Genomic DNA, 10,599 nt, shown 5'->3' with positions numbered 1-10,599 from the left:
AGGCGCTGCCGGCCTGGAGGGGGAATCTCGGCTCCCCCGGGAAAACTTGATCCACTCAGGGCTGGCAAAAAGTCAGGGCGTCCTGAGTAGCCTCCCCTCGGAGGGGTCAGTGACTCCCCAGTGACGAAGGACTCCCTCCCTCTCTCTCTCCCTCCCTCCCTTCCCCCAGGAGCCCCGGGCTCGCCGGTCCACTCTTCCCTCCTCCCTCTCCCGACCCCCCACCCCAGGGAGGTGCGCCTGGCAGCCTCCCGGCCGAATTTCCTGGCACTCGTTTGAGAATAAACAGCACTCTGCGCCTGTAATCCCGTTGCTATGGTGACCGCTCCGCCGGCGGCGGGGCGTGGCGGGGGCGTGGCCTGTCCGCGCGCACGCTCCTCGGGGCGGCGGAGGCAGCGGAGGCGCGGGCCCGGGAGGTGCCACCCGCCGGGCTCCGCGCGGACATTCTTCGCATAGCTCCGCCAGGGCTCCCGCGGTGTCCGGGAAGTGATTCTTCCTGGCAGAGGCCGTCCTCCAGAGCGACGCGCTCGCCTGCCTGCCTGCCCGCCCGCCCGGCGGCCGCCGGCATGAGAGGAGGCGGGACGCAGCGCAGGAAGGTGCGCCCGGGAGCGGGCTCATCCCACCACGGTCTCGGTCTTGCCGGTCCGCCCCTGTGCAAGTGGTCCCCCACCCCGCAGACTTCTGTCTCTGCTTCGACTCCCTCTGTGGCTGTCTGATTCTGCCCCGCTCTGTCTCTCTCGCGCTCTCTCTGCCTGGTACCCCGGCGCACCCCGTCTCGAGCATCCTTACTCGTTTCTTAGACTAGGACACACGTGGCCGCTTATTTCCCGTCTCCAGCTCCCCGGTCTGTGGCCTCCTTCATTCCCTCCTCTAGAGTAGGCTTTAGATTTCCCCGTTCCTGGCTCTTAACTCATCTGGGCGGACTGCCCCAAAACAGCACCAACGGAGAGCGGATAAGGGCCTCTCGGGTGAATTCCTACAGCGCCTGACGCAGGGTGATTGGACTCAGGGCCTGCGGCAGAGCATCTCCAGCCTTTGTTTTGGCCAAGCACCCCCAGCAGCTAAGCTTAACCTCTTGAGGCGTGGGTGCCTGCTCAAGCTGCTGAGAATTGTCCTCCTTCCCTGTGGGACGCTTCTTAGCAAATCTTGGAAGCAGGCATACTCCTCTGCTGGCGGCCAGAACAGAGGGTCCCTGCCACGAAGTTCTTTGGAGGAGGGATGCCTGCCTCTGAAAGGATTGAGAAGTACAGATTTCTGCAACAGGGGTTGGGGTGAGGAGGGGAAAACAGAAAAGCGGTGGTGAGCAGAGTGAGCTGGGACTTTCTTGTCCTGGTGTTGCCAATAGCTAGCTTGCTGTGTGAACTCCAGTAAGTTGCTTTCCTTCTTTGGGACTCAGTCTGACTTGTCTGTCAAATCAGAAGGGTGGTCCAGTCTGTGGTCTTTAAATGGAGAGACCTGTGGGAAGAAGGGTGGGGTGGGTAGCGAGGGAAAGGAGTCAGGCATCTTCTGAGTTCAACCTCCAAGGGATGAAGGAACCACTTCCTTACCAGGCCCTTTGAGTGAAGTGAGTCGCTCAGTCGTGTCTGACTCTTTGAGAGCGCACCAGGCTCCTCTGTCTGTGGAATTCTCCAGGCAAGAATACTGGAATGGGTAGCCATTCCCTTCTCTAGGGGATCTTCCTGTCCCGGGGATGGAACCCTGGTCTCCAGCGTTGCAGGCAGATTCTTTACCGTCTGAGCCACAGGGAAGCCCCTTTAGTGCGCTGTGAATACTGGACACTCTGGCTGTACAGCTGCCTTCTTGGTGGAGGATGGGGATGGGGCTTTGGTACGTTCTGGGTTCCAAGGTTCCACGGAGGCTGTCATGTCAGCACATGGTGGCAGGCTGACAGGGCTTGGGGTGGGGAAGAGCCTGCCAGAAGCTTCCCAAGCTCTCCTCCCCCTGGGAGGCACTGGGGAGCCAAGCCCCACGGGGTCCCCTCACCTGACCTGGAGCTCTGGGAAGGTGACCTTGCCTGGGTCCGCATCCCCAGTTCTAGAGGTGGTAGTCTGTCTGGTGTGGTTCCTACGTGCTCTGTCCACTCAGTGATCTCACGCCTGGTCTGGCCCTTTGTCACTTTAGGTTATTTTCCCCCCAAAGTCCAGGAAATGGGAAAGAAAAACGATTTTGTTTATTTACTCTCGGTTGCCTTTTGGACACTGATTCCTGGAGCAGCTTATCGGGGGCCAGGAAGAGGGCTTTGGCGTTTGTTTAGGCATCCGAGGCAGATGAGGGAATGGGCTCCTGACTTGGTGGGGGAACACTCATCTCTCCATCTGTTAGGTTTGGGGGCTTGGGGGAGGAAGAAGCGTGGAAGGGAAGTGTCTCAGAACAGGCATTTTTAGTTTGTGTTTTCGTGAAGCCCTAGTGCTGAGTGTGCATGTTGGGGAGGAGGTTACCAAACTCTTGGCTTTGCAGGGGGGACCCACCTAGGGGCAACCCTGGGCATAGACTTCATGCTTACTTAGGGAGGCAGAGGATTCATGGGCTTTGGGAAAATCAAAGCCTCCTGGGTTCCTAACCTGTGTCTTTCCTACATTCCCAAGTGGTGTGTCCTTGGGCAGGTTGCTTAACCTCCGTGAACCTAAGAGGCTGCCCCCAGGCTCAGCCAACAAATATTTACTGAGCACCAGTTCTAGGCATCAGAAGCGACCAGTCCAAGTCCCCGCTCCCAGGAAACATGTAGTTAGGTCTGTGAATGTGGGGTAATAACACCTGTCTGGTGGGGGTGGCCAGGAAGGTGAACCCAGATAGCGTCTGAGTGCCCGGGGGGTGGGAGTGGCTGAAAACAGGTGAATAGATGGCTGCTCATATTGGGAGGCGGGTGGCCCCATCCACTGCTCAGGCTGGGGTTCCTACCCGTGGGAGGGCCCCACTGCGTGCAGGGTTTGCATCGGGACCGCCCCTCCCCCCAGCTCCTGGGGACCTGGCTGTGCTGAGGTCACGGGTCACTGCCAGGACCCCATAGTCTGGGCTTTCTCGTAACACCTCTCTGCCAAGGAGCCCAGTGCCTCTAATAGCTTGGAGCCTCTAAAAGCTTTGACCACAGCTCAGTTTATACTCCCTGCAAGCCCTTTGAAGCGCTTCCTTCGAACTTGCTTTGCATATTCTGGTCAGATCTGAATCAGACTAGCAGGAATTACCCCTACTGGGTACAGTCTAGGTGGCTGCCTTCGGTTGTCAGTGACGTGAAGCCAGAGTTTGATTCCATCACAGAGAAGCACCAGGGCAGTGAGGGGGTAGGGCCACCACCCTCTGATGTAGTGTGTGGGTGTGGGTGAAAGAGAAAGCAAGACCGGAGGGGCGGTGGGGGGTGGGAGAAAGGCTCCAGTCAGGTTTTTCATTAAAAAATAGTGCTCTTTATTATAAATTACTGAAATGTTTCTTTTTTGAATATAAATATAAATATGTGCAAAGTTTGATTTGGATTGGTATTTCTGTTGAGTTCTTCAAGCATCTCCTATCAGCCTTGAAGGCCTGGGTAGGGGGAGGGGAGAGGACTGGAGGTGGAACTTTATAAAAGACAGAGTGATTGAGGCAGATTGTAAACATTATTAAAAAACGAAAACAAAATCCAAACAAAATAACAAGGAAACAAACAAAAAAAAAACCACCCCAACACACAGCTTGACCCATCCAGCCCAATACCTGACACAGAAAACTTTTGTGTGTTTGGTTTTCCCCGAAAAAGAACAGTTCCAGGTAATTCCATCGCTGCTACATTCCTCTGAGTTTTCGCTGATCAGTGCTATTGCAGAGTGGGAGCAGCTGGGTGGCAGGGCCTCTTGATGACTTCCTGCCAGTGCCAGTCCCCCAAAGTGAGGAGGGAGGGCTGTCTGTGCAGGGGCTGGGGGCTGGAGGGCCCAGTGGCTCTGCCTCGGACCACAGCCCAGGTCCTATTGGCGGCCAGTATCCACTGGGCTGGCTGGCATTCTTCCTGCGCTCAGCTAGAAAGCAGCGTGGATCTCTGCCCCCTCACCCATCCATCTCCGACCTCCACCACCAAATGGTGAGTGGCCACTGGGCGCCCATCTGAGAATCCTTTGGCCTCTGCTGGGGTTGGCTGAGTGTGTGGCTTCTTGTGTGCCAGTCCCTATCCATGGGACAGGGAGCATTTAAGGCAAATCTCCTAGCCAGATCTAGTCAGGAGGCACAAAGTAGAATGCCCCATCGTCTCTGTCTGGGGTCAAAGGTGGCTCATCTCCTCCATCTCCTCCAGCCCGGCGCCCCCCACCCCCCACCCCCAGGTGCTGAAAGGTAGAGCACGGGTGGGTTCAGAACTACTGACCAGCCCATCCATTCCCCGCTCCCACCCAGTGCCACTCCCCCCTTAAAACGGGAGGAGGACTCTGGGCTCTTGGGCACTAGATGGACTCTAGGACCTGTGTTTCTGGTGGCTGTGTGAGGGGCAGGAAGAAGGGGGAAGAGAAAGGTCCCCTTCGGGTCACCCTTCTCCCCAGAGCCAGAGATGGAGCAGGCAGGCGCCCCTCCTGACCTGAGCGGAGCGGTGGAGTGACCATTTCCTTGGCCAGCCTGCAGCCCTGGGCCCCCGAGGCACCCTCTCTCTCTCTCTCTCTCTCTCTCTCTCCCCTCCACCCTTTTCCAGGCTCTCAACCCGCTGAGGTTTAAAGCTCTGTTTTAAACCAAATCAAAGAACAAACAAGTTCCGTTGGAAAGTTCGCAGATTCCCCGGCAGTTCTCACAGTTCAACACGCCCCGCGGTGTCCCCCATTTGGAAGTGCAGCGGGGTGGAGGAGGCGGGAGAGGACAGCATCCACTGCGGTCCTTGCTGTGGTCCCCCTGGGCCAGCTGGCTCCTCCGGAGACGCTCGAGTCGGGGAGGAGCGCTCCGGTGGCTCTCCGTCTCCCTTCAAACACATTCCAGGTGCCGCCGGCCCTGTTCTGCGAGGGGAGGACCGGCGGGAGGGGGCTCCCCGCGCCCTGGCTCACGCGGGAGCGGCAGGACTCTCGCGGCTGGATTCTTGTGCTTGTGCCATGTGCCACGGAGGAGAGGGGACCCGGGCCCCCTCGCCCTACCCCTGCCCCCTTTGCTCCCTAAAGCGGGGCATCGTACTGGTCCAGGAACTCCCGAATGGGCCCAGGCAGCTGCGTGACTTTCTCGTAGGAGTCCAGGTGGCCGTTGACGGTCTTCCGACAGAGATGTTGGAGAGTGGCCACGTTGGAGGAGAGGGGCCGGCTCAACACCAGAGGGATCTTCTCGCCCCCCGAGTAAATGTAATAGGCTCTCCTGGGGGGGCTCCCGGGGAGCGGCTGGGCCGGTGGCTGCTCGGGCACCTCGGAGGAGGGCGAGGAGGAGGGTTCAGCGGGGGGCGGGGAGAACGAGGGGGCGCCGGCGGCGGGCATGTAGTGATGCACCAGCTTGAGCACGCAGTCGAAGCGGGGCACGGGCTGCGTGCTCCGGGGGTCGCTCTGCAGAGAGAAGCTGCCCCCCTCGCACTGGATGCGCAGGTTCTTGGTCCCCGACTGGGTCTTGACGCTGAGGGTGAAGAAGTGGCGCTGGTCCGAGCTGTCGCGGATGAGGAAGGTCCCCGCGGGCTCGGCGCTCAGCAGCAAGTTCGCTTCGCCGCCCGTCACGGTGCTCCAGTAAAAGCCGCTCTCCTGCAGCTTGCGCACTGCGTTCACCACCAGCTGGTACTCGCTCTTGGAGCTGAAGGTCTTGAGGCGCAGGCTGGCGTCCAGGGGGCGGCTCATCCCGGCGGCGGGGAACTTGCTGTGGGTGACCATGGCGCACGGAGCCAGCGTGGGGCTGCGCGGCGGCGGCGGCGGCTGCAGCTGTTCGGCGGCCTCCGCACAGCGGCCGCTACCGCATCCCGGGGGGCTGCGGGGAAGAAGGCGCGCGCCGCGTGAGTGCCCGGAACCCTCCAGCGCGCCCGCCCCGCCCCGGCGCCCCTGCCTCTGCCGAGCGGCCAGGACACCAGCTGCCCCGGAGGCGCTCACCTGGGCCCCCGTTCCGACCCAGACGCCCCACGGAGCCCGCCCAGCCCCCGCCTCCAGGCAGCCCTTTCCCCAGCGCGCACTGGTAAGGTGCCGAGTGGGAAACTCGGGCGCGGAAGTTGGGTCTCCAGGAGCGTGGCCGGGGTGGGGAGGGAGAGAAGGGCCCCCGGGACGCTCTGGGCGCCGCTCAGTCCGGTGGCCCCGGGGGGTCAGGGACGGAGAAAGAAATCCGAGGCAAGGGGTGGGGGGTGGAGCGGGGTAGGGAGGGGACCCGAGAAGCCGGAGGGCCCCAGTTTGGGTATTCCGGGAACCTGGGATCTCCGGCTTCCATCCACTCTGCCCCCTATCTCGTCCCCTCCCTGCCGGGAATGACCCGGGAAGGGGAGGGGAAACCGGGAAAAGCTCCCGGGACTAGCGAACCCTCCAGCCCCCCCGCTCCACGCCGCGCCCCTCCTTCCTACCTGGTCCCGAACCGAAGTCTTTGGCTTCGGGGCTGCGCCTCCTACGGTCCCCAAGGCACGGCGGCCAGCGGTGGGTGGCCCGCGCTGCGCCCAGATGTTGGCAGCCGCGAAGTCCACAAAGGGGCCTCGCGCGCGCGTCCCTCGGGCTTCGCCGGGGCGCCCGCCCTGCCCCCTGCGCGCCCCCGGGCCGGCCGGGCGGTGGGGGGTGAGGGGGCGCGAGGCGAGGGGCCGCGACCGGAGCTGGGCCGGGCGGGCTGCGTGCGGGGCCGGAGTGGCGGCGGCGGCGGCGGCGCGGGGAGTGTGAGTCGAAGCCGCCGCGGAGGCCGCGCTCGCGGGTATATACGCGGCCCGGCGCCCCGCCCCCCCGATTCCTGGAACTGCTCGGCCGGCCTTCTTGTAATGTTTAGTCACTACTCGCAGCAATGAAAGGCTGCGCGCCGAGCGGAGGGAGGGGCCGCGGGCGGCCGAGGGCGGGCCGCGAGCGGGGCCGGGGACCCGCAGAGACGCGCGCAGAGACAAAGCGCGGCGCGAGGCGGCCCGGGGGGCCCGGCGGGCGCGGCGCCAGCCCCGGCGGCGCGTTCCTGGCAGCGGCCCCTCCCCCGCGCGCGCTCCGCCCCCAACTTCTCATTCACACTTTCCCCCTCCCTTCTAAGAAGGCCAGTTTCTGGCAGAGGCGGGGGCGCCGCTCCCGGAGCCCGGGCAGTTCCAGGAGGCCAAGAGGGAGAGGCTCCTGGCTTCCCCCTCTTCCCTCTTCTCGGACCTCGCGGGGAGACCCCCCGCAACCCACCCACCCACCCACCTCGCCCCCACCCGCTCCTGCCCGGGGTTCCGATCGCGGCCCCAGGAGGCCCATGCCCGCCTCTGGGGAACTGGGGACACCCCACCCCCACTCCCAAAGCCGGGCCTCGAAACTAGGACCGGACCTGGAAGCCTGGGGGCGGAAGAAAGCGCGAGCGTCACCCGTGGGCCTGTCCCCGAGGTGAAGCCGGGAGTCCTAAGCGTGGAAGGAACGCCGCCTGCGTGGCAGCTGTCCGGTCTCAGTCCATCGGCCCCCTGCTAGGTTCTCTGCCGACATGGGTGCCGCCTCCCACCGCTCCAAAGACACAAACGCAAGCAGCAATCGCGGTGGCCCTTCTGAGTCTCCGAACCTGCCAGGTGCCCTCAAGCAGCGGGACGGGCCCGAGGGCGAGCGATGGCCCCACCCCGCGCCCGGCGTCCGCTAGAGGGCGCCCTGGGGTCTGCGAGGTGGAGTGGAGTTCCACAAGCCCTGAAACGTGAAACGCAGGGGCTGTGGGGGTGCTGGCGCAAGAGCTGGGGCCGGGGGAATTTGTCGCGGGTGGGGGACCCAGGGAGAGTTAACATCACAGTCTGGAATTAGACCTGGGAATAAAAAATTCCAGCAGAGGAGAATTTACGGAAAGCAGTTTTCAGTTCAGCCCACTTTCAGATACCCAGTCCTACCGCCTAGAATATTCCCCCTCCGCTCCCCCAGTGTGGGGGGTCCGATCTCCCCCCGGGGGTGAGAAGGGGAGGTGCTTAAGGTGAACAACGGATTTGTTCTTGGTCACGTTGGCGTGGATGTGGGTGGTTTGGGTTAACCAGGGCCAGCTTTATGAAGGATGGAAAGTTTTCTGCGCCCCAAACAGGCAGTGGGGTGCTGGGGACACCTGAGTACCAGTTTAGGAGCGCTTAGATTGTCATCTCTCAGAACGCAGGGGCTGACAGCTTTGACCCTGCCCTCTTCCCGGACTCCCCGCCTCTGAGGATAAGGAAAGGGAGGGGGAAAGAAAACTCCGGAGACCTGGCTCCTTGGCGTCTCTGGGAGCTGATAGGCACCTCTCCGCGCCTTTGGTTTGCTACTCTCTCCTCCGTGCATTCACCTCTCTCCCCACAGATGTCAGAGGAGTAAATGAGTTGTGGGTAGGACACCCAGCCTCTCTGGAAATTGGCTTTGCCCTCTGTAAAGCAGGAATAATAATCTTTTCCCATCAGAGATCTGAGATTAAAAAAAGATAAGAAAAGATTCTGCACATCAAAATGTGCTAGGAATGGCAGTAATTCAGTCCAATTCTCCCTTCGAGAGAGGAGTCATTAGGAGGAAGTCTTCTTGTTACTTCTGCAGAGGGGGGAATTGATTTATTCAACACATTTCACAAATATTGGACTCTGTGTACCAGACATTGTGCTGGGCATTGAAATATAATGACGACGAAGACCTGGTCTTCGCAGGCTAATGAAATGGATTCTCCTTCTCGGTAGACTCAGGCATTCATTCTTTTTCTCATCCATTGATTAGGAGGCTGCACCATGATTATCCGCTTCTGTGCTGAGCCCCGTGGAGGACAAGGAAGGCTCACAAGGAATAGCCCTTGAGTTAATGGATGAGAGAGTGCTTTGTAAATTATAAGGCTCTGACACAAGTCAGGTTCATTCATCCATTCCACAAACCCTCATTGAGTGCCTGCTTTTGCCGGGCACCAGGCAAAGTGCTGGGAACACGCTGGGTGAATCCTGCAGGGATGCCGATGAGGTGAGGGGACATGGGACCCCCCATGTGATGGGTGTCATATGAAAGGAGTGGTTGTCATTACTATCAGTCCTATGAGACTCTGATAATTCATTCTTGCGGGGAGAGGGGGTTAGAAGTGGGGATGGGAGAGATAAGCAGGAGGAAACAGCCCCTGAGCTTGGGATTCCCAGTCTGCTTAGAGAGATGCAAAGCTCTGCAACAGGTAGGTCCTAATGTCAACAGCATGGTACCCCAGTGAGCCTGGGGCCTGCCGAGGGCCAGTGGCAAAGGGTATGTGACTGGCTGGGGGGCATAGAGTGGGTTCAAGAGTACAGGGATGATGGAAAGAACAGAGCTGGGGCAGGGCCACCGTGCATCCTGCTGGAGGGGCAGGGCTCCTTGAGTGCTGACTCAGGAAACTGAACTGCTGTTCTGGCTCCACCACCCAGTAGCTGTATGACTTTGAGCCACTGACTTCCCCAGCTGTGCCTCTGTTTCCTTATTTGTAAAACAGGCTGAAAACAGTACCTACTTCATCTCATCGGGTGATTGTGAGGACTGAGCCAGTGCATGCAACGTGCTAGAATAGTGCCTTGCACGTAGTGAATGCTCGACAAATGTTAGTTGTAATTATTTGGAAAGTATTGAGGAGTCTTTGGGGAGAGGGAGGAGGGGAAGGCTGAGCTGCTGCACCTTGGGCTTCTAGGGGAAGGATGAGGCTATACATGGCTTGATGTTTTGGAGAGCTATATATCTCCTATATGATACATTCCAAAAAGCTGTTTGTTTTCAAACAGTTCAGCCAGCCACTCAGTTTCCCTTTGGCTTTCTAGTATCTTCAGGGGCTTCCTGTTGCCTTTCCGTGCGTGCTAAGATGCTTCAGTCGTGTCCGACTCTTTGCAACCCCCTGGACTGTGTAGCCTGCCAGGCTCCTCCGTCCAAGGGATTCTCCAGGCAAGAATACTGGCGTGGGTTGCCATTTCCTTCTCCAGGGGATCTTCCCAGGGATCGAACCGGCATCTCTTATGTCTCCTGCGTTGGCTTGCAGGTTTTTTCAGCACCTGCAAAGCTCTCCTGTTGGCCTTTGGGATCGTGCAAACACCTCCCAGTGAGTGTATGTCTAGGCTCTCTGCCCCCACGTCATCTTCATCAGCTACCTCTGCCCTACTGACACTTCATGCCCTAGCTACCGGGAGCTCTAGGCGGTGTCCGAAACATTCTCCAGGCCTGGTTCTTTGCATGTTTGCTTCCCTCTGGGTGGGACTACCTTCCACATCTTGGCTGATTTCTACTTTTCCTTTAAGGTTTGGCAGACTCAGTCTAAACTTTCAGGGTAGCTCCTTCTATGCTGACCAACATGCTCTCCTCCTCCGCTGATAACCTAGAGGAAAGGAACTGTCGTTGATTTTTTTTTTTTTCTTTTTAAACCTAGCCAACTGATCCATAGAAAGGCTCAGTGGATCTTTAAATAAGGGATTGTGTTGACTTTTATTTTCCATCATTTTTTGATTCCACCAACTGCTCTCTTCTAGAGTATCTTTTGTTTTTTTCCTGAAGGGCTACGGAGTGGCTGTTTAGATGGGAAGAACGGTATAGAAGCCCCTGTGTGGCTGGTGAAGACTGTTAGGCCTGCTAATCA

The 10,599-nt window shown here is 59.4% G+C and overlaps 1 protein-coding gene across 1 annotated transcript; it reads right to left on the bottom strand.

Moving 5' to 3' along the window:
• Positions 1–3,372: 3,372 nt before the first annotated feature.
• Positions 3,373–6,928, bottom strand: SOCS3 (suppressor of cytokine signaling 3). Its single transcript, XM_069543885.1, has 2 exons — positions 6,452–6,928; positions 3,373–5,874 (listed from the first exon to the last, which is right to left on the bottom strand). Exon 2 carries the CDS (start codon positions 5,778–5,780, stop codon positions 5,091–5,093), a length of 690 nt encoding a protein of 229 aa, XP_069399986.1. The 5' UTR covers positions 5,781–5,874; positions 6,452–6,928; the 3' UTR covers positions 3,373–5,090.
• Between the last annotated feature and the right edge of the window lie 3,671 nt (positions 6,929–10,599).

The sequence above is a fragment of the Ovis canadensis genome, chromosome 11 (genome assembly GCF_042477335.2).
Source record: "Ovis canadensis isolate MfBH-ARS-UI-01 breed Bighorn chromosome 11, ARS-UI_OviCan_v2, whole genome shotgun sequence".
NCBI lineage: Eukaryota > Metazoa > Chordata > Mammalia > Artiodactyla > Bovidae > Ovis > Ovis canadensis.
This window is presented reverse-complemented; position numbering and strand designations above follow the sequence as displayed.

Excerpts from the sequence above, each read along its gene's own strand:
- SOCS3 (XM_069543885.1), bottom strand. The coding sequence starts at position 5,780 with ATGGTCACCCACAGCAAGTTCCCCGCCGCCGGGATGAGCCGCCCCCTG.